The sequence below is a fragment of the Penicillium antarcticum genome, assembly GCF_028974205.1.
Source record: "Penicillium antarcticum strain IBT 31339 chromosome Unknown utg000009l_segment0_segment0, whole genome shotgun sequence".
Lineage (NCBI taxonomy): Eukaryota > Fungi > Ascomycota > Eurotiomycetes > Eurotiales > Aspergillaceae > Penicillium > Penicillium antarcticum.
The window spans coordinates 1,735,846-1,761,261 of NW_026695307.1; the positions used below are offsets into that span (position 1 = coordinate 1,735,846).

At 48.3% G+C, this 25,416-nt stretch overlaps 11 protein-coding genes across 11 annotated transcripts; 6 read left to right on the top strand and 5 right to left on the bottom strand.

Annotated features, from left to right (window-relative positions):
• Positions 1–1,021: 1,021 nt before the first annotated feature.
• On the top strand, positions 1,022–5,512 carry N7508_009018 (uncharacterized protein; the record flags this gene model as incomplete). Its single annotated transcript, XM_058467081.1, has 2 exons — positions 1,022–4,896; positions 4,951–5,512. 2 exons carry the CDS (start codon positions 1,022–1,024, stop codon positions 5,510–5,512), a joined length of 4,437 nt encoding a protein of 1,478 aa, XP_058314927.1.
• Positions 5,513–5,831: 319 nt separating this feature from the next.
• On the bottom strand, positions 5,832–7,472 carry N7508_009019 (3-deoxy-7-phosphoheptulonate synthase class II; the record flags this gene model as incomplete). The annotated part of the gene is made up of 6 exons (XM_058467082.1): positions 5,832–6,873; positions 6,923–6,974; positions 7,025–7,117; positions 7,173–7,236; positions 7,289–7,398; positions 7,451–7,472. The coding sequence occupies 6 exons, from the start codon at positions 7,470–7,472 to the stop codon at positions 5,832–5,834; spliced, it is 1,383 nt and encodes a 460-aa protein (XP_058314928.1).
• A 2,967-nt stretch (positions 7,473–10,439) lies between these two features.
• N7508_009020 (uncharacterized protein) lies at positions 10,440–11,138 on the top strand (the record flags this gene model as incomplete). The annotated part of the gene is made up of 1 exon (XM_058467083.1): positions 10,440–11,138. The coding sequence occupies one exon, from the start codon at positions 10,440–10,442 to the stop codon at positions 11,136–11,138; it is 699 nt and encodes a 232-aa protein (XP_058314929.1).
• A 1,335-nt stretch (positions 11,139–12,473) lies between these two features.
• Positions 12,474–13,177, bottom strand: N7508_009021 (uncharacterized protein; the record flags this gene model as incomplete). Its single annotated transcript, XM_058467084.1, has 2 exons — positions 12,474–12,905; positions 12,962–13,177. The coding sequence occupies 2 exons, from the start codon at positions 13,175–13,177 to the stop codon at positions 12,474–12,476; spliced, it is 648 nt and encodes a 215-aa protein (XP_058314930.1).
• Positions 13,178–13,752: 575 nt separating this feature from the next.
• On the top strand, positions 13,753–14,196 carry N7508_009022 (uncharacterized protein; the record flags this gene model as incomplete). The annotated part of the gene is made up of 1 exon (XM_058467085.1): positions 13,753–14,196. One exon carries the CDS (start codon positions 13,753–13,755, stop codon positions 14,194–14,196), a length of 444 nt encoding a protein of 147 aa, XP_058314931.1.
• A 630-nt stretch (positions 14,197–14,826) lies between these two features.
• Positions 14,827–15,689, top strand: N7508_009023 (uncharacterized protein; the record flags this gene model as incomplete). The annotated part of the gene is made up of 4 exons (XM_058467086.1): positions 14,827–14,875; positions 14,922–15,300; positions 15,358–15,567; positions 15,623–15,689. 4 exons carry the CDS (start codon positions 14,827–14,829, stop codon positions 15,687–15,689), a joined length of 705 nt encoding a protein of 234 aa, XP_058314932.1.
• Positions 15,690–16,374: 685 nt separating this feature from the next.
• On the top strand, positions 16,375–16,808 carry N7508_009024 (uncharacterized protein; the record flags this gene model as incomplete). Its single annotated transcript, XM_058467087.1, has 3 exons — positions 16,375–16,382; positions 16,408–16,514; positions 16,570–16,808. The coding sequence occupies 3 exons, from the start codon at positions 16,375–16,377 to the stop codon at positions 16,806–16,808; spliced, it is 354 nt and encodes a 117-aa protein (XP_058314933.1).
• A 451-nt stretch (positions 16,809–17,259) lies between these two features.
• On the top strand, positions 17,260–17,745 carry N7508_009025 (uncharacterized protein; the record flags this gene model as incomplete). Its single annotated transcript, XM_058467088.1, has 2 exons — positions 17,260–17,565; positions 17,635–17,745. The coding sequence occupies 2 exons, from the start codon at positions 17,260–17,262 to the stop codon at positions 17,743–17,745; spliced, it is 417 nt and encodes a 138-aa protein (XP_058314934.1).
• Positions 17,746–18,298: 553 nt separating this feature from the next.
• N7508_009026 (putative MFS multidrug transporter) lies at positions 18,299–20,238 on the bottom strand (the record flags this gene model as incomplete). The annotated part of the gene is made up of 3 exons (XM_058467089.1): positions 18,299–19,201; positions 19,258–19,504; positions 19,553–20,238. The coding sequence occupies 3 exons, from the start codon at positions 20,236–20,238 to the stop codon at positions 18,299–18,301; spliced, it is 1,836 nt and encodes a 611-aa protein (XP_058314935.1).
• Positions 20,239–21,317: 1,079 nt separating this feature from the next.
• Positions 21,318–23,067, bottom strand: N7508_009027 (putative choline transport protein; the record flags this gene model as incomplete). The annotated part of the gene is made up of 3 exons (XM_058467090.1): positions 21,318–22,159; positions 22,227–22,855; positions 22,904–23,067. The coding sequence occupies 3 exons, from the start codon at positions 23,065–23,067 to the stop codon at positions 21,318–21,320; spliced, it is 1,635 nt and encodes a 544-aa protein (XP_058314936.1).
• A 1,073-nt stretch (positions 23,068–24,140) lies between these two features.
• Positions 24,141–25,202, bottom strand: N7508_009028 (amidohydrolase family protein; the record flags this gene model as incomplete). Its single annotated transcript, XM_058467091.1, has 1 exon — positions 24,141–25,202. One exon carries the CDS (start codon positions 25,200–25,202, stop codon positions 24,141–24,143), a length of 1,062 nt encoding a protein of 353 aa, XP_058314937.1.
• Positions 25,203–25,416: the final 214 nt, after the last annotated feature.

Sequence of the window (25,416 nt, forward strand, 5' to 3'; positions counted from 1 at the left end):
CCGTAATATAATTAGCAAAGCAGCAATATGATGCCGTTGTCTTCATTACAAGCACTGTGGAACAGGCTTGTATCGGTGCTGGCTGACTACGGGCGCAACCTTGTTGCTAAGGTGGCAGCATTTCCAAGGCTTACATAGACGCTGCTGATGACTTGGCAATATAGGTTTATTCTCAGATACCGTCTTGCCTAAGCAGCCACACTTTGCAGGGCTCTATAGCTTGCCCAGCCTCGGTGATTTATCACGCACGATAGATGCATATGTTAGAACATCGCTAAGATAGCCTGGGTTTGAGACTTTGATGGGAAACTAGGAGGTGGTTTCTTTGTGTGAATAGATCTTTGTAGGAAAGGAAGCAAACGAAGATGACTATAGTAGGTAGGATATTGGTACATCTTGGCTTCAAGGCCGTGTAAGGGGAAGGGGCTAAGTTATGGTCAGGCTACTATGTTGGGATCTACAGATTATGATGTCTTTCCGTGTTTCTTTAGAGAGTGAGCTGATAAAATACAACTTATCTTTGGATCGTATAAAAAAATTCCTTTTAAAAGAAGATCATAATCTGATGTCGATGATGAATGCTGGATGTTTAGTATACAAGGATGAAAATATATCTCAGAACGGAAGACACAAAATGCTAGTTTTGCTTCTTGCGATTATTGAAACCCTTGATAGAACTTTCAATGACGAAAAAAGAAGAATAGAGAGATTATTTGCTTATCATTTGTGTTAGGGGTACACTCATGCTGTGGTAGGTTTGTTGTGGCACTATTGAAGCTTGTGGTCACGTGCCAGTTGCTATAGAAACAACGCCACAACAAGCAATTCAGAACGGTCACCTCCACAGTGGATTATTTGCTTTGCCTTGCTTCATCTTTCATGCAATTAATTCGACAACCTCGGCACCTGCGACATTTCAAAGTCCGGACCGACATCTCATTTCGACAAACCAAACCCGCCATGAGTGTCGCATGCCACTAACTGCGATCACCCTTTACATACAACGCGCAATAATACCATCATGGCGCGTGCCGCAGTGATCCCCCCGTCCCCCGCCAACCGAGCTGGGCGAACCTCCACTAAGTCAACAGCTGCAACCGACGCGAAAAAGAAATTAATCCGGAAGGCTACACCAACCACACGAGCTGCCACCACACCAACCAACTTCGATTCAGATGATACCGAAGATGAGTTGGGCTTCGTTGCCGCTAAACCTGCGAAACCTCGAGGTCGTCCCCCTGGCCGCTCAGCCGTCAAACCCAAGGCGACAATCCGCGGAAAGAAAGCGGCCCCAGAGCCCGTCACCGAAGAACCAAATGTCAACGAAGCGGACGAGGTTGGGCAGCAAACCGAGGCGCCCAAGAAGCGACCCGGCAGACCACGAAAGAATCAAACCATGATAGAAGCCCCTGTCGGGAAGCAGGAGACTGTGCCTAAACCCAGGGGTCGACCTAGAGCTGGAACACCAGCCAAGCCCTCAGCGACCCGTGGGACAGCGGCATCCAACAGGAGGACACGGGGTGCAACTGAAGACCCCGAGGAGAAAAAACCGAATCAGATTACGATTGCGACAAACTCTACGACCATGCGCTCCAATTTGCTTCGTGGGCCCGCCAAAAAGAAGACAGTCACATTTCAAGATACATCTGACTCCGAAGAGGAAGAGCCGAGTGCCCCTACGCCTCCTGCGGCTGGTCGCAAAAAGGTAGCTACGAAGGCCACGGGCGCTGGAAAAACCGGCCTTAAGGCGACCCCAGTTCGTAAGCCTGCGACAACAGCTGCACGAGGGCGGAAACCGGCTGGACCCAAGAAGGCTGCGACTAAACCACTGTCTCCCAAGAAGACTAAACAGATGGCCAACACCCTTTCTGCATACACCAGTTCCGATGGAGAAGAAGACGAGTTGAATACTCTCAGGGATGACATCAAGAGTCCGGTCAGACTAGTTGTGCATTCACCTGCCAAGCATGGGCTGGAAACCACTGGACTTAGCTCCCCTGTACGGAGAATCAACTTCACTCCTAAGAAGGCTTCCAACTATGTTGATGAAAATGGTGAACCGAAACTACCGACCCCCAAACAAGGATCAGAAGGTGCCGGCCTCAACTCTCCAGTCCGACGAATCAACTTTACGCCGAACCGCAGCCAGACTACAGTTGCTGACAATGACCATCTTGCTCTTCCTCCTGGAAGGGCCATCGATTTCAGTGATTCAATTTTCATGTGTAGCCCCGCTAGACGACCACCACCAACCTCGTCCCCATTCAAATTCTCCCTGCGAGATAGTCAGAGAGGAGGCTCTCTCTTCCGGGACTCAGCAAACCAAACTGGGGCAGCCGACTTCACTCCTGGCCATGCTTCTCCCCTCAAAAGCTCACCAAAGAAAGGCAACTTGGGTGCTTCTTTCTCACAATCGCCATTCAAGAAGTCCACACCAGCAATTCCAGCTAGGACCCCCTTGTTCCAAAGCCCAGCAAAAAGAATGGCTTCACCATTGAAGAGCTCGATATTTTCTACTGGTGCCTCAGTAGTTCAGTCTCCTGCTACCAGCGAGCAAGGAACTTTTTCCAAGCCGTTGGAAACTGAGCGAACCACCCCGAAATATTCACCGAGGGCGGAAGAGCAGGACCAAATTGCTGTTGACAGGGATTCTGAAATGGTTGAAGACGTAGCTCGGGATATCTTTGGCATTGAGCTGTCTTTCGAGAAGACCCCATCAGAATCACCTCTCAAAGCTGAAAAGCTTGGATCTGAGGCGGTGGAAGAGACAAATCACGATGAGGTCGACGCTGTCTCTACCGAAATCGATGTTGAAGGAGACTCAGGTTCTGAGGAGGCCGAGAACCCCCAAGACCAGCTCAGTTATGAGTACGAAGAACCCGAAACTGTTTGCTTCGACGCCATGGAGGAGGCAGAACTGGAAACCGGAGATTTGTATGACGAAGAAATGCAAGAAGACTCAGGCTCTGAACAGGATGAAGATCCTCAAGCGCAGGTTCAATTTGAGTACGAAGAGGCCGATACCGTTTGCTTTGATGCGATGGAAGATGCAGAAGTGGATGCCTATGAATCACACAATGAACAGGTGCAGGTCACAGAAATTGCCCTGGAGGACGAAAGGTCTCTGCACGAGGAAGAATCCGCGCCGGAAGACCAGACTGAGGAGGAAGAAATCGAAGGCCGGATTGCCCCCGTATCTCCAGACTCGATATCCGAATCAGCGCAAGCCCCAGAGTTTTCCGATGAAGCTCCTTCGCCGTCTAAGCTAGTGTCTGATTTGGCCCACACTGAGGATGTTGAAATTTTGGACGTACAAGAAGAAGAGGGTGCGCCTAGCATCATCTCCAATTTCGATGAGGAGCAACAACTCACTGGCCAGGAGGCTCAGACTGAGGATACTGATTACTCTCCAATCCGACCCTTTGTATTCGATTTATCCAGTCCTGAGCCGATATCGCCCTCCGAAGCCAGCGAAGGAAATGTCGTTGGAAGCCCCCTTCAGAGGATGTATGCGACGCCCTCACCAGCGTCGATGCCCCCGGTCGGTTCATTTACTCCACCGACCTCGGATCGCCTGGACAACACAGAGAATGATGACCCCACTCCTCACGCCAGGAATGCCAACGTTGGCATGCCCTTGGGCGAGATAAGTGGGCCATCCCCAAGCGTTCAGGCCGACAGCCCTACGTTAATGGCGCCCAGTCTCTTCAACACCCCAAGTCTTGCTGATCACCGCCAATCACCTCTCGACGCTGGCCTGGGCTTCACACCCCTGGCGCAGAAGTTTGACCGCTGGGAGACTAATACACCCTCTCAAAGGAGGTCGCTGCGCCCTCGTCGTCGTGGAGTCTTCTCCCTAGTAGGACCTTTGGACCTCACCAAGGCGGAAACACCCGTGCAGCCTGGTGCAGTCTCTTATCCCGATCTGTCGAAGAGCCCTTTGGCAAATTCCCCGTCTCTGTTTGCGGAGTTGCCTCTCCAGCCCCAAAGCGAGGGTACTTGCATAAGCCCCGAGCAAGATCAAACACCTCGGCCATCTTCAATCTATGAAGATGATGGATTAATCCAATCCCGGAGTAAAGACACAGAAATATTTGAAGACCCTGACATGGACATCTTAGAAGACGACAATCAGGAAAAGACTCCACGGAAAGAGCGTATGCCTGCTACAGAACCCCAGTTCCAGGAGCAGGAGCATCTGGACGAAGACAAGGAGAACTTCAATTCTAACATTCTTCCTGCAACTCCAATGAAAGTCCAGCCGGAAGCAATGCGCACTGTCCATACAGTGTCGAAGGTGCCTTTGAAAGCTGAAGGAGAGGTATCACCTATCAAAGTATCACGGAAGAGAGGCCTGTCACTGTCAAACATGTCTCCCACTCGTTCATCCCCCCGAGTTCGAAAGCCCACTTTCAGGCCCCCGGAAGAGAATGTGCTGCTTCTTTCCCCTACTCGCAGACATTCGCGGGCGAACAGAACTCCTTCACCAAAACGGCGCTCAAGCACTGCTCGACGCAGCAGTGGCAAACCAGCAGTCATTACCTCAACAGGTGAACATGTTGCAACTCAAAGCCCTGCTAAGAAATCTCGTTCAAGCATGAGCACTAGCCAGAAAGCTCTGCATGGCGCAGTTGTGCATGTGGATGTCCACACCACCGAGGGCGAGGATGCCTCTGGTATCTTTGTCGAGCTATTGCAGCAGATGGGGGCTCGATGTGTCAAGTCTTGGTCTTGGAACCCAGCTTCCAGCCACCCCGATGTTGATGGGGCAGAGTTGAAAGAATCGAGGGTTGGGATCACCCATGTTGTGTACAAGGATGGTGGCCTGCGGACTTTGGAGAAAGTGAAGAAGGCAAGAGGCCTTGTGAAGTGCGTTGGAGTTGGCTGGGTTCTTGAGTAAGCCATCATTTTATGACCTTTTCCAAGCATTTTTCTAACCAATTACTTCAGTTGTGAACGTGAAAACCAATGGCTGGATGAGACACCCTACGCGGTTGACAGCTCTATTATCCCACGTGGAGGCGCTAAGCGTCGCAAAAGCATGGAGCCTCGTGCCTTGAGCAATGTCAACGGTACACTCATACGCATCCCTGAGTCTCCCGCTCCTTCCGCCAGTGGACGTCGCAGCGGGGCCGACCAGGGCGCCGTCGATGGTTTCCGCAAGATTACTCCTCCAACCCACCAGCAAGAAGCGCCGTCAACCCCTACACGGCAATCTTCGACTGATGACTACCAATTCCCCGCCACTCCAGGCTACAACTTTGCCAACCTTGATGCCATTGGCATGTCGCCTGCTACTCCTTACTTCCTCTCCAACCGTTCCAAGCTTGTCCAGCAATCTTGTCCTCCAAAACAGAGCAACCGCGGCTTGTTCCCTGGCGCTAAGCCCTCCAGCATCCTTGAAGACGAGGACGATGATGATTCCAGACGCAAGCAACGTTTTCGTATGGAAGCTGCTCGTCGTAAGAGCCTTGTTCACAAACCGGCTGTCGCTAGCCCGCTTCGTCGGTGATGGCATTCAGCTAGTTGCCTACTTTTTGTAAATTTCTATAGTCACTGTACATATGGGGACTGCTTGTTTCGGTATATAATTCATGGCGGTTAGGTCGGGGTGTTTTTGCATTGTGCCATGCGTCTTGTCGGATTTGGCTTGTATGCCGCTCAACTCAATTGGATACAAATAAGGTTGATTTTTTGGATATCTCCATTTAACTCGAAATGAATCATATCGACATTCATCGACAACTGATGTCCGAAAATAAATGCTTGCTTTTAATTAGTCCAAGAAACCCGAGATTACTCTGACGATGCGCAACTCCAGCTAGGCAAAATCAGTACTCAGACTCCTCGCGATAGAATCCAGCAACCAAGAAAGCAAGCTCCAAAGCTTGCTTCTCATTCAAGCGCGGATCACAGAAAGTAGTATACCGCTCTCCCAGGCCATCCTCGGTCAATCCAGCTGCACCACCCACACACTCAGTGACAGCCTCACCAGTCAACTCAAGATGCATGCCACCCAAGAAAGACCCAGCAGCCCGATGAATTTCCAAAGCCTGACGCAATTCAGACAAGATATCCGTAAAATGACGTGTTTTAACCCCAGACGGCGTACTCTGCGTATTGCCGTGCATGGGATCACATTGCCAGACAGGGAGGTGGCCAGAAGCTTGCACAGCAGCGATATGCCCAGGCAAGAAGTTGGCAATTTTGGAAGCACCATACCGAGAGATCAAAGTCACCTTACCGATCTCACGCTCAGGGTTGACAACATTCAGCAGGTTTACTAACTCGTCCGAGGTCATGCTGGGCCCGATTTTGATTCCGATGGGGTTGGCGATTCCGCGGAAGAACTCGACATGTGCGCCGTCAAGTTGGCGTGTTCGATCGCCGATCCAGAGGAAGTGGCTCGAGGTTGCATAGTATCCAGAGTCGGAAATTGTTGGGTTAGTTGAGGTGATGGAGGGTGGGTGTCGGAGGAGTCGGGTTAGGCTTTGCTCGTATTCAAGCGAGAGGCCTTCGTGGCTGGTGAAAATGTCTGCTGTTTCCACGCCGCGGTCTTTGTCGATTCCTACTGTATGCATGAAGCGGAGGGCGTCTTTGACTGCGCTCACGGTGCGTTCGTATTTCTCTTTGATCGAGGGTGTGATTACGTGTCCCAAGCCCCAATCTAGAGGGGAGTGCAGGTCTGCTAGACCGGATGAAAGGGACGCGCGCAGGTAGTTTAAGGTTGCTGCTGAGTGGAAGTACGCCGAGACTAGACGTGTTGGGTCTGGTTGGCGGGACTGGGGATCGGCGTCAAAGCCATTGATGTTGTCGCCGCGGAAGGAGGGCATTTCCACTCCGTTGACCACTTCTGTTGAGCTCGAGCGTGGCCTGGCTTGTGTTAGCCTTGTACTACATATATCTTCTGCAAGTGACATACTTCGCAAATTGACCTGCAATGCGGGCAATACGAATGACGGGCTTATTGGCGCCTGTTCATGGGTCAGTGGGTGCTTTGTGCTTTCGAGCAATTGGGACATACCCCATATCAACACCAAGCTCATCTGCAATAGAAGCTTGACCTTGGCTTCGATCATTTCTTGATTACAGTAGTCGAAGAGCTCCGCACAATCACCTAAGTAAATGCTTAGTCGTATGTTCGATGGTGATGCTGTCATTGATCAACGTACCACCTTGCAAAACGAATGCCCTGCCCAGAGCAACATTTCGCAGATTTTCTTTAAGATGAATGACCTGGATCTTTGGTTAGATCTTGTCTCAAGCCCAATCAAAATAAATAACCTACTTCCCGTGTTGTTACCAGCGGAGGTAGCTTCTGCAGCTTCAGTAGCGCGTCTTTCAACCCCTGGCGATCTTCGTAAATGACATCTTGCTTGATCGGCTTTTGTGTCCACGCTGAGAAAACTTTGTAAATCGGGACCAATTGGGAGTACGGACGAGCTCTTACAACTAGGGGTCCATTCAGTCATGGCGGTGAGTAGCCCGGAAGGTGGGGTGAAAGAGTGGGTATTCTTATGGGGATGAGCTGCTTCTGATCGTCAAAACGGTCGCAAAAACAATCCCAGTCACAAAAAGTGCGTTGAATTAAGGGAATAAAAACTCAAAGGAAAGATGTTGCAGCCACTGCAACAGCCAATGTGCAAGGTAACGTGATATCCACATGAATCCACGTGCGCTTATTCACGGAGATGACTCATTTCATGCCTGGAAGGTCAGGCGTCTCCACAGCAATATCGAATTTCACTACCGAGCGACGCAGTCCGAACCTCATAGTAAATGCGATAAATCACAACTTGATACCTTAACAACAGTAGCCTCTAGGGAATTTGCTCTATAGCCCACTAATGTTCATATGATATCTAGTCTATACAGAGTCTAGCAAATTATCACCGCTCAGTGAGATGCAATCATTGCTAGCTCAAAGCAACGTAATTTTCAATACCATAATAAGATAGTACTTCTAATTCCCTGAAATCGATATGTAGTACTAAGAATATTTATCAGCAGCTATTGAGTATTCATGGTAAAAAAAACAAAAGGGTGGGTGTCGAGATGTAGTTTATCGCATTTACTATGGAATTTGGACTGCGTCGCTCGGTGGTGTGCGTTACTCGGCAGTGAAATACGTTATATTGTCTTAGTTCTACCATGTCACTCAAAGCTGGCTAGACACTGATTTAGGTACTAACATGTAGATCAGAGTACCCCATGCAACTTTGTTTCAATGGCCCAGGGTCACCTTTCAACAATTGGTCTAGTCTGATCTATGTTTCTTCGCCGGATGGAATGTTGATCACGTTGACAAGCACAATTGTAGGAAAATGAACCAATTTAAACAGATCGACTTTCGCCCTTTTTCTTAGCCACAGTTGCCTTGGCAAGTAATGTATCATTTCTATCTGTTTCCCCCATCAAGGTCTTGACTTCGTCCAGACAGGCAGCTTCGAGTTTAGTCAGACCGGCCTTTGCAGTCCAGCCAAGCTCTTCGGCCAGGTTGGCCCTGGAACTACAACTTTCATTTTTAGTTTCGGGGAAACCGAAACAGACTAAGAACAACATGGCAGCCCCTTACTTTGAGGCGAATTCTAGTTCGATAAACACGTTGTTGCCACCCATCCATTTATCAGCAGCTTCTTGAACAGACAAGCTCTAGTCTCCTCGGTATCCAAGGCACAGAGCCAGTTATTAGACTTCGCAATGGCCGTGGAAACCTTCCACCAGGAATGATCGCATTTTTCCGCAGACGAAATTCCCTCTTTTCCACTTGGAATGACCTCACCGTTCATGAGCCTCGAGATGAGGAATTCGTAAACTCTCCCAAGTTTTCAATGTGGATATCACGCCAGCGAGAAGCGCCCTCAAAAACTTGGGCTTGCTTGGCTTCGATAGCTGAAGGTTTTATCTCCTTTGGGTCCGTGATTAATTAGATTTGCTGTTGCAGACTAAGTATATATTAGTTGAATGTCCCCTGGTTGCGCCTAATGCAACCTACAAGCTGGCCAATTCGTTGAATGAAGTTGATATATGAAGACAGACATAATCGTATTCATATAAAGTCATCTGAAGATTATCTTCTCTATTATGTCGATTACAGCTGGGTGAAGTAAAGCGTTTATTGTCGACTTGGCCGGGACCATACACATGAAGGCAACGTCTAAGCCCTGGACTACTCTCTATTGTTGACCCACACTTCAATTAAACTTGGCTACATGAGAATCTTCAACCTATTGAATCTCAGTGAATCCTGCCCGGTTTGAGTGTCGCATATGAATAATATTCTCGAAAAGCTTTCTTGCATATGCGAGAAGCCGCGTTCGTTCTTTGCATAAGTTAGGGAAGCCCTGAATCAGAGAAAGCAGATCCTTGTGTTCTGGTCTTTGAACCCATAGATCTATAAATATTTTAACGTCTGCGTTGATCAACCTATTGCCTTATGATCACCTTCATGTCCACAAAGTGTACAAAGTGCGTATGTTGCTATCATCTTAGCTCAACCTAGTGGCCTTGTGCATTTCAAATCTAACTAGATAAAGATCGTTCAATGGTGCTATTAAGTTATTTCTATGCTGAAGCTATGATATGATAATGTCTTTAATGTGCGAAATGTGGGCCAGTGGTCTAGTAACTATGATTGACTAGCAGTGCTATTGGTATTCGTTTGACTCTGAAAGTGGAAGGTCGGGGCCAAGTTGAGACGGAATCAAAGTATCAGGGAGCATATGATAACTGTACCGGTGTCCCAAACGACAGGCGGACAATAGCTTCCTTAGGAGGCACTGGATTGAATTTTCTACTGTAAGCCCACAGTGAAAGCCACTTTATTAATTACTATCAACGTATTCTGATGAACTGGATCGGAGTTCAAATACTGCAATGGGGGGAAAAAACGCTCAAAGGATAAATCAAGCAGAATGGGGGCCGAAAAATAAAAAACAAGATTGCAACAGTCCCCGGACGCCCAAGACTGAATGAAGCCCGGGGCCCAGTGGAGTTGACGGAACAAAGAGTTGAATCGGCCCCTAGAGGCAATAAATCGTTAAGCCAAGATTCTGAATAGGCATTGAGATCGGACCACGGAGCCTAAAAAAGGGGCATGCAATTTCCACGCTTACAGAAAATAAATGAATCCAAGCTGTGGCGTTTTCAGTGTCAATTATGGCGGGCCAATCTATTTCCGATCAGGCAACCCTGCAGAAGCCTTGGCTAGGAACCGATAGCCCCATAGGATAGAAAGGTACTATTGGACATGTCTCGCCGCTAACGTTGGCTAAAGTTAGTGTGCTCGTTTGAGTTTGCTTGTTTGGCGCTAGTTGGGGCCGAACGTGGGCCGGACCCTAAGAAAAAGAGCCCCAAAATATTCCAAGCTTATGCTGACAGGGTTATTTAACCTCCTTGTTTCCTTTTTTTTACATCTTCATCCATACTCAAATCCCAAAATGCAGTACAAGGTGCTCGTTCCTCTCGTCTTCGCCGCTACGGCCCTGGCTGCCCCTGCCCCAGATGCCACCGGTACATCGTCCAGCTACGAGACATCCGACGATTATGACGACAGCGATCTCTATGATAGCTACGACTCCGGTGACAGCTACGGTCTTGCCGATGTGCCCAGCTCCATTCTGACTGTCCTGGCCACCGCCATTCCATCTTCGTGGTACGACGACATCATGAACCCGGAATCCCGCTCCGCTATCATCAGCGACGCCGCAGCTGGTACCTACCCAGCCTGGTACAACTCGCTTCCTAGCAGCGTCAAGGCCTGGGCCACTTCCCAATTCGATGACGAGGTTATCGGAGCTTCAGCCACTGCCGCCAGCATCTCTGGGACCACCGCCAACAGCGCTTCCCTGACTTCCGCTGGTACTGCCGTTGAAACTGGCAGCGCCATGACTGCTGGCAACACTGCCAGTGAGACTGTCAGCCAGACTGCTTCTTCTTCCTCTACTGTTGAGACCACTACTGGTTCCTCCTCCGCCAGTGTTACTTCCAACTCTGCCTCTTCCGACGCCAACTCTAGCTCTGCTTCGGCTTCTGCCTCCTCTTCCCAGTCCACTGGCGGTGCTCCCGCTCCTACTGGTGGTGTTGCCATGGGTGTTGCCGGTGCTGCTGGTGTTCTGGCCCTTGCCCTTGCTCTGTAAAGTAGGACCGTGGGACTTTTCTATCCATCTACTTTTAATGTTTTAGATTGGCATTCGGAGCATCAATACCCTTATAAATCAAGTCATTTTGGCTCTCTCTGTCGGTAAATAAAATCGCCCTTTAAATTTATCCTCTAATTCAAATATAACTCTCTGATCCACTTTTCCACATCACAACGTCCTCTTCTGATATTTTGCTTCTTGACCTCCCCTAGCACTGGCAGCCATTCCGTCCACAATCATAGACGGTCATCTTCGGAAATATCAAGCTATTTGATCGGTCAACCAGGATTATCGACATTCCACCGAATAGAATCCACTCCGGACACCTGAGTTGTACAAAGCCAGAAGGCTCGTACTAACAACTAAATCACTGGAACCGTTGTTCATGCCTTCGGTGTCTGATTTAAGGGTTCCTATCAAATTGACCAATGCACAAACGAGGGAATCACAAGTGGCTGCTACGAAGAAAGTGAAGTCGTTATGGAGTACTTGTTGGCCGATCATGCAGTATGTTGTGTAGCTTTGCATATGGATTGCCGCTATTTTGACGTTTCTGACAAGATCTTGAATATCGTGGATCTGATTCAATGCTCTGCCAAGTTCCTCTTGGAAGATGTATTTTCTGGAGAGAGTTTCAATTGGCCTTTGGATGAGCCTGGCACACTTGCACTAGTACTCACGATAATCCGCCTCTCAGTCAGTCTGATGTTTTGCATGTAAATTTGCATTGAAAAATGAACCATCGGGTACATATCAACGGAGGTATGATATTCTGGGGGCCATAGTGAGCGAAGGATGTAAGTTGTGACGTGAATTTGCGGGAATTAGTCGATGATTTTCGGGGAAAATGTGATGGCTTGATTTTGCAAGAGTAGGCAGTATGGTTGTTGAGTTCAACGGAAGAAATGAAAGTTGCTTGGTGCTGGAGAGCCGAAGAAGCTTGAAGTTAAGCCCCATTTATAGCTGTTCGTGGAGAAGGGAAATATCATATAAACCATGAATGCCATTGTTTATTTTTTTTATCTGTTGCCAGGTAAGAATGACAGAATGAACAATTACTATTGAAATGAGGCGGAGGACTCTAAGACCGAAGAAAAAAGATTTCATGGACTTTAAACATTCTTTGTATCGATCTCGGTACAGACTGAGACAATATGTGTGCTAGCTTATTCGAGCTTTACATTTCGCCTTTGATCCTCCACCCTTTGATATGCACTACAGGATATATAGGCCAAGTTGAGAGTAGACTGAATAGAGATTAATCAGTTATGTCTATCAATCTTGTAGATATGACAATTTCAGGATGTCTGTCATTGAAACGATTTCATCAGATCAGGACTCGGCCATAGTTCTACTGAGTATGACTTCTAAAACCTCAGCGCCCGGAGGAAGATCAGCTCCATCATCGTTTTGATCAAAATAAAGCCTCCAAAGTCCTTGAGTGTCCTCCATATCTAACTCCTTGGCATACATTTCATCGCGCGGAAGCCGCACAGCCATCCAACCTTCCCAGCCCTCTAACGTGACGCGTGATTCATCCTTTGTCCAGTCAAAAGGACCACATAAATTCCCTTGGCTTTCTTGTCGGCCGCCCCAGCGCACCTCATGAGTCTTTGAATCCACGTAAAGCCAACGCAGAGTCGGAGGTGCTTCACCCGAGATGGTAACAAACCCTGCTGTGTTGTCAGGTGGAAATTCAGGGTGTGGGTAGAATCCGCCATTAAAAAGTGAGAGCTGTGGGCAGTTCGACTTTGTAATATAGACCTGGATTTAGGATGGCTAAGTACTAGACTTCATATGAAATCAAATGGGTGACCTACTTTGCCATCTGTGCCCAAGTATACCTGTGCATTGTGGACTGCCTTTCTCTGCTGCAGTGGCTCCTCATAGGATGGGCACTGAACCAGAAGATGAGATCGCTGTGTTCGCGCATTCTTCCGCCGCTGGTTTTCATGATCCTTGGTGCCTTTGGTCGCTTCATTGACGCCCATCATGGTCGGCACCATTGCCGCCATCATGACGATCCCGAACACCATTTTAAATTAGGACTGGAGAAAGGGAGCTTGTTTAAATTGATGAATATGTAGTTTCGACGTTCTGCAACTTGCGTGTGGAAACAATTATTCGCAATGATCGTGACTTCCTCGGGAGGAAGCGGCTCTGCCGTGCCGGATGATCTCACTCGATGTTTATTTCGACCTTCAAGGAGCGGTAGATCAAATTACTTTCTTTCCTTGTACTTGGAATAAAAACAGCTTCCGCATGCAGCTCGCTTGTTCTACTAAACTTTCGGAACCAAAGGAACCATCGTTGGCCATCACTCGGGAACCAACGTTAACCTGCCGGGAAGCTATCATTCTCCACCACAGCGTGGCAACGACGCATTGTATGACTTATTGATTCTATACAAAGAAGTGATTTGATAGGATATGCATATCGTACTTTCGACGTTTAAGCTTCGTGTCGCTGATTATGTCGGAGATCGCGATACCTCGAATGACATAAATACCAAAGGATACTCAGCCAATTTTATTTGGTTTTACACAGTTTCCACCAATCCCTTATATATTATATGCAAGACATCCCCTAGAGACATCTCACAAGTACAAAGATGGTCAACCCAACCCAAGCATTGAGGTACATCCAAGCTCAGCTCACACTCTATACCCTCCTATTATTTCTTTGTCTCCAACAGAACCCATATCTACAGGTCACAAAGGCTAATTCTAAAGTCGATGGGTATGATAGTGACGCACCCATAACTGGAGCTGGTAACCGACGAGGCCGCCAGAACTCGGATGATTCGACTGCGAGCGATGCTACCGACCCCATTCAGGACCTTGTCAACCCTCAGACACTGGCCCAGGGAGACGACCCGTTGATCGGACCATCTGCCGCACGTGCACTTGACAAGAAGAATAAGAAAGACGGGGATCAGGTTGAGAAGAAGAATGATGGAAGCCTGAATATCAGGATTCATTTGGATCTGCATGCTAAAGTCAGGCTGGATCTAGAGGCTGATCTGTATGGTGATATTGTGATTGGATTACTGTAAAGTAAGGCTTATGAACCAATTGGCGTACTTGAGCTTCAATATATTATCGGATCTAAACGGATTACTCATTGCAAGAGATAGCGGTTCTATAGATGCAGGTCTCAGCGGCTAGGCCTTCAACCATAGTGATTTTAACCACAGTTTACGTCATTTGGATCCCTGGTACAGAGGCTGTCTATCTCTGGACATGATCCCCAGCATATCTGCCAAGACAAAATAGTTCGATTTCCAAGGTCCTCCCGGCGGGCAACAAGGAGTGCGCCGTCCCGAGAACGGACCGGAGAGGAATTCTATAGAAGCTGCAGGCCCAGTTGTTTCTGGAGAAACCCAATTGGGGTTTCACGAGTTATTCGAGGCTTCCTATGCTCGAGGTAAATTTTCAAAAGAGTTGCGATAAGATCGATAAGAATTCCACCCCGCGGAGGGGCCTCCGTCAAATGTTCGACAATCAGTTATAAGCCGAATTCCGCAGGTGATGCTATTCGTCTCTATGATTGGGTCCTATGGGGCTACCCGGCGCGATGACCGGTGAAGCCAAGCGCGGAATTTCGTTCCTCATTTTTTTTGCCCCCACCTCATCCCGCATTCCTCCCCTTGCTCTATTGGTATTGCATATTATATCATTACAAAATGCCTGGAAAAGACGCTGGCACTCCCCGTGTCTTCCTCTACCGACACGGTATGTCCAAACAACCTAACATCCAAAATTCTCTAACGCGTCACAGGTCAAACCGAGTGGTCCAAGAATGGACGCTACACCGGTGTCACCGAGCTTGAGCTCCTCAAAGATGGTGAGAAGCAGGTCTCTGCTTCCGGCAAGATTATTGTTGGCCCGGGCAAATTGATTGATCCCGCCAACCTTGCCCACGTCTACATCAGTCCTCGCAGACGTGCAATGCAGACCTTTGAAATTGCTTTCAATGATGCCGATCAGAAGGCCCTGAGAGATGCAAACAAAATCTCTGAGACCGGCAGAATTGCCGAATGGGATTACGGTCTGTACGAAGGCATGCTGACCAAGGATATCCGTGCCTTACGAAAGGAGCACGGTCTCGATGCCGAGAAGCCTTGGGATATTTGGCGCGATGGTTGTGAGAACGGAGAGTAAGTCGTTCGCGTTAATCCTGCGGCTCTTGACACATATCTGACTGGATCGCACAGGTCTGCGCAGCAGGTCACAGACCGCCTTGATGATCTCATTCGGGAGATTCGCTCCATTCAGAAGGGTAACATGCATGGCGAGAACCCTGCCGATGTCCTCCTTGTTTCCCATGGTCATCTTCTTCGTGCCTTCACCAAGCGCTGGCTTGGGTACCCCATGGAATTCCCTCTATCCTTGATGCTTGACCCTGGTGCTGTTGGCGTTCTCAGGTAATGGAGCCCCTCGTGATTCCCGTTGATTATCTGGCTGACCATTTGATTATAGCTACCAACACCACAACATTGATGAGCCAGCTATGCTGGTTGGTTATGGCTTCCCTGTGGAGGAATAGTTGATCTGTTGGATCCCTGCACATATTGAAATGAATCCCATTGCACATTGATAAATATAGACACACCTCAATATAAAATAAGTTTGGCTCAGAATATAGTTGACCACATAGAATCATTCAAAGGAATTGTTCTAAGAGCCTCCGAGGGTCGAACATGACCACTTGCTGCCTTGCCCTATCGGGATTTTGATGTAGCATGCAATACGCTTCAGCACTATCGCCTTGAAAACATGCCCCAAACGCGTGTAGGTTGAAGTAAACCTTCTCTCTAATAGCTACCTTCACTTTGGTCATTGATGGCTATTTTCTAACACAGGAATGATCGTAGATCTTTTTGAACCCCCTCAAAATCACCCCAAAAGAAAGCAGATAGCAAATTCTCTAAGCCCATTGAGGTGCTGTTCAAAGATTTGAATTTTCTATGTAGAAGGGCAAAAGGTGGCACCGGAAGTTGGATATTGATCCTCTTGACATCCGTGACAACGAATGGTAGCAGCGTTGGTCGAAGTTGATAGGACTGAAGTTATCAAGCAGTGTACAAACTACTGCCCTGGAAAGTGCAAATAAATCACCCACGAATCTAATTCTCACTTTGTTTTCTCTTCCCCCTCCACAACACCAACCACCCAAACATCAACACATCCCAACCAAACATCAAGATGCCTGAACTGGACTCCCGAGGCTGATGCCCAGGTACATGTGTCTTTCAATCTACAAGAAGCATCACTGCTCACACGAAACAGCTTCTTCTCCTGATCATTGATCAGCTGAAGGCCGCCAGTTTCAACCTTGACACTGAAGCCATCGCCTTCGGTATGGGACCAAGTACGTATTCCACTCTCACATCATGGTCTGACCCACACTAACAAGAACATGACAGAGTGCAACAAGCGTGCTATCCAGCACCGTATCAACACCCTCCGCAAGCTGAACGAGGAAGCCCATCCCGCCTCCACGGAGGAAGCCTCCGAGGCCACCAGCTCCCCCATGAAGCGCAAGCCCGGCCGTCCTCGCAACACCCCCAACAAGAAGAAGACCAAGGCCCAGGACACCACTGAGGAGGATGAGGAGGTCTTGCTCGGCGTTGTCGTTCAGGGTGACCACCACGATGGCAACTAAGAAGGTTGATCTTTTTCCATTTGTGTTCTATTCCAACTTCTCTTTTGTGAGAAGGGCCGCGTGACAATGATCTCGGAATCTATCCCAGCATCAGACAGATACAGCATATTTTCGCTGCATTAGCTAGTTTCCACTCTTAAATTCATTATCTGAGTTGGAATATCTTCGAGTGTAGCAATAATTTAACCCTAGAAGCCGCCCCGCATGAAAAATGTAATGTGTATTTTGCGTAGTGCAGCTATGAGGCGTCCCTTATCGCGACTATTGTAAGCGTTGGACTGAGAAAGAGGATGCAGTCATGTTGATCGTGAGGTCGCCTCTGAAGGCGGCATTGCATATTCTGCCGGCAAACAATGACGTACGTACATACACTTGTCAAAGGAACCAACGTCTACATTTCTACTCCTAAACAACTTCTGCTCACAACTAGATCAAACACACAAAATTCACAATGTCAGACCCTATTCCATCAGCAACGGCTGACCCAGACAACGTCGACCAACCTCACCCCACAAATGCCGAAGACCGCAAAGCCGCTGCCGCCCTTTCCTCTCTCCATACAAATGAAATCAGCTCGGGGACCTCCTCCGCAAAGGCAAATTTCGCCAACCAAGAAGCTCTGGGGAAGGCGATGAGTCGACTGGAAATTTCTGGTGGACAGGAAGCCACTAAGAAGGGGACTGGGCAGGCACAGAAGGTCGATGGCGTTGCAAGGAAGCAGGTTGTCAAGGTTGCAGCGGCTGATGTTGCACTGTTGGTATGCTTCCTGCGTGTTTTTGCCCGGTCTTGATATCAGTTTGGTTACTGACGATTATATCTGCATCAGGTGGATCAGCTGGAACTGACTAAGACCAAGGCTACAGAGCTGTTGAAGGCTCATGATGGTGATGCTGTTAAGGCGATGACGGCGTTCATTACACCTGGTATTCGAACTTAACGCATCTTGGTGAAGTTACATGGTTACATGGATGGACCAGACCAAGACAAGCGTTTTGTGGAGGGTTCCTTATGATTTTATGAGTTTCAAGATTGAACAGGCAGATTGACCGACATTGTAATGGATGCATGCTAGGTGTTTTCACTCTTTTTTTTTTTTTTTGCTTCTGAATGGTCACTGGTTGTAGTTTATTCCAAAAAAACCCAATAGTTAGTGGATTATAGGACGAACCCCATAGTGGAAGAAATAGCTGAGAGACAATTGCATCCAGTTAATGATTTTCGTTCAGTTTCAATAATCAAATATCTAGAACCCAACGCATTTGAAAATGAGCAAAAAAGAGGCCAAAAAAGAGAAAGCAAAATACGACATTCGAGTGTGGGATATAGTGCCAATGAAAGGGTGTTAATGTTTGATACTTGCAAACAAATACCCGAGATGTTGAAAGAGAGAACATATAAGCTTAACGGGCTGTTGCGACGTAATGCAAGTGCACTTCTATGAGTTAGCTCTAGATGTATGCCGGGGTATCTGGGATCATGCCACACATCAATCATTCTTCATCTTCCTCCACTTCCTTCTTTCGTTCAATCCCCTTGCCTTCATGAATGGTGTGTAGAACAGCCCATCCAATCAAGGCTTCAACAGCCAGTGCCCACCAGACAGCCCCGATCATATTGTTCTCAAGACCAAGGCCAAGACCCCAACCACCCAAGAATGGACCCAGGGTACGGGCTGCACTGGAGATGCTCTGTGCCACGCCGTGTACAGTGCCCAGAATAGATGGATCTGTGACACAGTTATTGACGAGGATAATGGCAGCTGGCAAGATGAATGTCCGCGAGATAACCTGGAAGCTAACCACCAAAGTGAAGCTGGACCATACAACACATGGTATACGCGGTAAAATCACAAGGAATGGCATCAAAATATATGAGAGTGGAGAGAATGGCATGAACGCGCGGGCAGAGGCCATTGTCCCGAGCTTCGTTTGGATTTTCGGATAGAGGAAGATCTGCAGTGGTAGACCAATAAAGCCGATGATAGCTGTAGCAAGCCCAACGCGGGCAGAGGGCAATCCCAGCCCACCATTGAAGTGGAACCATCCTCTGCGGGAGTCTTCTGGGGCTCTGGGTGTAGGAAGGAAGACGAAGGTCATGGAGCCGAAAGCACTCGTGTGGAAGGCAAGCAGGAAGTGAGCAAACAGAGTCAAGAGTACGTTGCGTGTCCAGATCTGTCGGAAGCCTGGGCGTTTGTGTGCTCTAGACTGGATCCGCGAGAGGGCCGGGCTTGATGGTACCGACCAGTTTTCAACGTTGTCGTCGAGATAGACCGAGCCATCATTTCTAGCACGTGGGAATGGGCGGTGGCATTTTGATGATCGGGTCAGAGCTCGGTAGATTCGTTTTCCCAAGCTGCGTCCCCAGTCCTTTCTGTATCGTGCAATTTCGTGAGTCTGATGAGATTGTTAGAAATCGGGCAGTTTCGTGGAAGGGGATGCAATATACTCACCTCGTCGAGACCAAGGAAGACCGCCAATACTGATGCGAAGATAAAGATTGCACTTAGTACATTGGGTAGCGCATAAGGCCAATGCTCCATCCACCAGACACCTTCCTTGCTGCCAAAGACTGATTCAGGCCCGAAGAATTGAGGAAAACTGTGGACGGGGTCTGCCAAGGAACCACCGAGGATTGGGCCTATTATGACACCAACATTGAAGCACATAGGGAGAAGCAAGAATGCCCGGGATTGAAACCTGAATTGTCAGCTGCTGGCGGCCAATTGTGAAAGGATATCAACTCACTTCTTCTCAGCAATGATCTCGGCAATCAGAGTTCTCATCACACCAATGTTACTATTCAGTACTCCACCAAGTGTCCGAAAGATCATGGCAGAGGTGAAAGACCGAGAGAATCCGAATCCCAGGCAAGATATGCAAGTGCCTAACAGTCCAATCAACAGAACTCGTTTCCTTCCCATCCATTCCGCATCAGCGAGCCGCCCCCACCAAACAGCAGTAAGAAACTGCGCGGCTGTGAAGCTGCCTTGGAGAATACCCGCCTGCACGGTGATTTCCGAGTCCGGCAAAGACGGATCAAAAGACTTGAGCTGATAGAACATATACGCTTGCAGAGAAGTTTGGGTCAAGGGCTCTGACAATCGAGCAAATGTCAAAATTGCTAATTGGCCTTTTTTCGGCAGCGAACTCCAAGTCACCGGCTTTTCTTCCTCTGCTTGCTCAGGCATGCTGTCGGAGTTGCCGCCATCATCTTCATCGGAAGATAGCCGTCGACCATTAATTACCAACGGCGCCGTGCCTAACCTCCTCGTGCGGAGTGAATCACCTTTGAAGATCGCAGTATCCGTGCTCTCAGAATCACTGTCGCCCTCGGTACTCGACAGGTCGGAGACATCTTGAGCAAGAAGAGTTTCTTCTTCTGTCGCAAGGCGGCCTTGGCGCGCGTGCTCGGTTTGCGGAGCAGACCCCATCAACTCCGATCCCGGTCCGCGAGGTTGTCACGCGAGCGGAACTACGATGTGGTGATGCCGGTCGGGGAGCACAGCGTTGTTTGCTGCCTCGTTCTTGGCACAATATTAGATCGGCAAGAGATGTGAAAAGGAATGAAAAATAGAAGTGACATTATTCTGGGGATCCCTCGACCTCCGATACAGTCGGGACGCTTTGCCTAACGTGGTTAGATTATTGACGGAGGTCCGAATAGCATCTGCGAGGCGTCAATCGCCATTCCTTACCAGATTTGCGTCTGTCGTCTCTCACTCGTCTGGTTAGTTAGACCAGAAACTATGGTGTGCTTATTATTGCACTAAGAATTGGCACTGTCGTTACCGAGCCCATATGCACATTATAATGGGCAATGTCATTCTTTCAACTCTTGGGCTCACCTGTCACAATCGGTGAGACCGAGCTGGCCGAGCTGACAGACTGTTCATCGATCTACAATCAAATAGGATATAACAGGGAGTAGCTGCAAGTAGTAAAGATATGTCCTATTTCTCCAGGATAATGTGTAGCTGCACTTGCCATTACTATGTGACCGTTACCTAAGTGACAATTTTCAACTGGAGCATAGAACAAAACGCTGACGCGAAATGCGGAATCTGGTTTTGATCCTAACGTGAATTGCCTCCTTCAATTTTGCTCTGGAGTTTGGCCTCATGTGCTCTAACCGACTCTGAATAGTATGGCACATATTGGAATGTAGCTTGTTCGATTTCCTCGGAATCTCAAGTTCCACCGGCGATCAGACATACCACCAAACACATGCCCAATCTGAACGAGAGGTCAAAATCATAGATTCGATCTTTAAGGTATAACTCCGTCCGTTCTCACAAATCCACGAGTCATCTCACAGGACCACCAAAAGCAAGATCATATGCGTCGTGCTTGAAGGTTGATCTCTGTTATATTCATCAAACGTATAAACGCACCTTGTATAAATACACATGCCGTGATATAGAATGTAGGCCAAACAATAAACAAGAAGTAGAAAAGTCCTTTCAAGAAGCCACCCAGTTTCGTCGTTTAGAACATGTCGGTATTAAGTTCGTCAGCCATGCGCAACGCAGCCAACAGGCAAGCCATCCACAACATCAATAAAAGATCGACGACCCTCCTTGCCCTCCTGGAACGCCGCCAACCGCTCAGCAGCCTCAAAGCTATAATGTGGACCATGATACTGACGTCTCCCACGGAATAGCCACCACAAAGCAGTCAAAGCCATCAATCCAACAATAATAACACTGGTGTAGTTCATATTATGGATAGTGGCAGGCAACACAAGGGGGAAGCAGAAGAAAATAACAGTGACAGAAATGTACACCAAAGAAACAATGTTAACCGCCATGCCGAGATTTTGTCCCATATAAAACGGCCCAGGAACCATATTTCGACGACCAGACAGGACATGCGGAAGGATAGCGCCAAAATATGAGAGTGAGCTGAGTACAATGAATGACGAGATTAGCGCCTGGAACGCTGTAGTGCTACCGATGTATATGCATCCTAGGCAAGTCACAAGTGCACTCATTGCGACTGTTGCACGGACCGGGCAGTTTAGCGTTGGATGAATGTGGGCAAAATAGCTTGAAAACGGTGTCGCATTGTCGCGCGCTAGACTCCACCACATTCTGCCACCTGTCACGAAAGTGCCAATTAATGTCGGGAATGTTGCGAGAAATAGCACAGCAATCAGGCCGATGGCACCCCCGTTGGATCCGGTTGCTTGTCGGTAGATTTCGGCAGTTGGGAAAGATACGATGTTGCTCGCGAATACTGCGTCAAGATCTTGGATAGAGTAGAAGAGTGCGATTAGGTAGACGAAAGATGTGATGAAGGCTGTGAGCATTTGTAGCATAATGCCTTGAGGAACCTTGGTCTCAGGCTTGGGTACTAATTAAACTTGGAGTTAGTTTGCGGTCTTCGGGAATATCGCCATTTTTTCGTGTGAAACACGTACCCTCTTCGGAGAGATGGCTGATACAGTCGGGCACTCCGACTGCAAATGCAGCATTGAGCAGTCCAGTCATGAAGCAAACCCCATCTGACCATCCGCCTGTATTGTTGTGATACTCGACCCACACCTGCTGGCTGCTTGCGTGTTTCTTTGGCATCACCGCAAGAACAATCACAGTCGTGACAAGTCCAACCATGGACAGAGTGAGGGCGATGCGATTGAGAAGAGGGATGAAACGGTTCCCCAGGCACACAATAGCACAGCAGGTCCAATTAACAATCTGGAACACAATGAAGACTTGCCAAGCTTGCCATTTCACACTTGTATGATGGAGCAAATACATGGCGACTCCTTCATTGCCTAGCATTGAGCTCATTGAAGATGCGGATAGTAACCAGGCGCAGGCATTTAAATATCCCGTAAAGAAGCCTGCTGTTTTGCCCCGGTTGCGACTTAGTACAGACGACCAGTAGTAGACACCACCGGCAGAGGGCATTGACGAAGCAAGTTCGGCTAGCGATGCTGAAATCGCCGTGTAAAAGACACTAACTAGAATCAACCCGTAAAGAACGGCCATAGGTCCACCATTTTGAAGTGCTGCGACAATGGTCCCTCCCGTTGAAGCCCAGGAGCTTGGTCACGTTAGTACGTGAATTCGTTTCAAGAAGCAGGGCGCATACTTTGCAATGACAATTCCCAAGCTGGTCAAACTCCATAATCCAAAATTCCGAACCAATTCTTGCTTGTGGCCAAGTGCTGACTCCAGTCGAGCCTCATCTATAGCAGAATCGGACTTGGTGGGCTTCTCGCTATTCCGAGGGATTTGTCGTGCGATCACCACCATCTTGCTGTCCGTATTAGCGTATCAAAGCAAATGTTCAGCAGGAACTTCAGGCCATGGCAAAAAAACGAAGAAGAAGAAAAGAGGGAAATGGAAAAGGAGGACATAGCACGCCACCCCACTAGGTTCAACAAAATCGAACAGGGTGCACAGAAGGCAGATCGGGCAAGTCGCAACCCCAGGAATGCTGTATGCGAGGGTCGATGCCCATATGGCTGCCACGTGCATTGATTCATGTAGAATTCTTTTGCGATCGAATGACTCGTCTACAATTTATTCCGAGAAGATACTTTCTTTCCATGTTCCGGCTTCAGTCAAGTTAGACGCCTGTCTATGGGCAATATTGTGGCGCTGACAGTCAGGAAAAACCAAACATGCGCGTAAACCGTGCCCAAGTGGACCAGTAGGATTGCAATTTTGTGTTTAGCGTCAAATGAGTACGGATCACATCTCCTTGTAACTTCCTAAAAAGCAAAGCAATGCTGGGTGATGCATCGCGGTGCGGCAAGGGGGGATTTGCATAGTCCACCTAGAAAAGTCGGGCGTCGATCGGGCGATTCAATACGCAGTAATCTCCGGTCGGTCTGGGGGCCAAATGTGTCTGTATACTGTCCCTTGCTATAGAGTGTTGAGGTTATGAAACTAGCAGTTTCAGCTGGGTTTTGTGCTACTGTGCTGCAATTTGAATATGTTCCGCTCATCCCAGCATTTTTGAGGGTGTCCTGTGCGACATTTGATTGGCTTGTATCATGCATGCAATAGCATCGATCCCTTTGTTGATGGCCCACATAGCCCTATGTGACGTATCACTTTCGATTTAGAGATCGGACTAGCGCACGTACACGTATAAACCAAATAGGCGACAGTACCTGTCTTTGTTTGCTTCTTGATATCGACTTTCTATTTGAGATCCAAATAAAATGCCATGGCTTCGCTCGTCAATGACAGATGCATGATAGATTTGAACAAAATATACTCCAATTTTGTTTCTATTCTAGTGTTCAAGACATACATAAGAACCAAAAAAATGAATTTGCGAAGTCTAAATAAGCAATCATATATTATCAATATAAAATTTAGTTGACAGGGGCCTCGGAGTCGTGGAAAGAGCCCAGCTTGAGCAACTTCTTCGCATTGTCACGACCAATGTGGCGGTAGGCATCAACACCACCAACGGCTTCCTGAATGGCCTTGGCGTCATTGTCCCACCAGCCACAGCCGTTCTCAATGGTCTCATAGGGGTAGTCTACACTGAAGAGAACGCGATCGGTACCAATCTCGTTGACCACATACTTCAAGGTAGCAGTGGAGAAGTGACCACTGGTAGTGATCCAGATGTTTTGCTTGAAGTAATCGTAAATGGTCTTCTTGGCCATCACCCGGCCTTCCTCGTTAGCGATGGGACGCTTGACATCTTCGAACCAGTGGTTGATACGCCAGAAGTCAAATGGAATGTGTTCGCCCTGGTGACCAATGATGACCTTGGCGGTAGGGAACCGGTCGAACACACCATTGGAGATCAAGCCGAGGGTGTGCAGGCTGACACCGTTGGCGAAGGACAGAGGGGGTCCGATTAAGTTCTGGCGCTGGGCGTACAACTTCTCAAGGACAACATCGGAAGGAGCAGCGGGGTGGATATATAAGGGGACATCGAGTTCGGTCAGGACCTTCCAGAACTCGTCATAGGCGGGCTGGTCGTAATAGAGGTAAGTCTCGCCGTTGGAACCAGAGTGCTGAAAGTCACAAAGGAGAGCACCATGAAATCCAAGCTCTTGGACACAGCGACGCAGCTCCTGGCCAGCTTGCTTGGGGTCGTGCATGGACAGACAGGCGAAAGCACCCATGCGGTCGCAGTTGTTCTTGATCTGGTCGGCGGCCCAGTTGTTGGTCTCAGTGGCAGTCTTCTCGGCCAGGGCCTTGTCGGAAATACCCTGTATACCAGGAACAGTCAGGGAGACGATGGTGTAGCCAATGCCGTGGGCGTTGGACAGACGGACACGCTCATCGTTGATGTCGTGAATTTGGCGCATGTAGCGAGCGCGGTCCTCGGGGGCAATGTACAAGGCAGCTTCGGCCTTGGACTTTTCCTCCTTGCCGGCGCGCTCATAGGCTTCCTCGAGAACGATCTTGCCCAACATTTTGAGATTTGAAGTGGAATATAGAAGTAGATTGAAGAGATTGCTTAAATGATTGCTTGAATGATTAGTTTGATCTCGGGGATGTAGAAGCTTTATATACTTGAGAATCGCCTGTATTCCCGGTTTTATCGGTATACTCCAGTCTATCGAAGACTGAAGCCCAATTTTCCGACTCATCCGCAATTGAGATGTGATGTAGATAGGCCAGCGAATA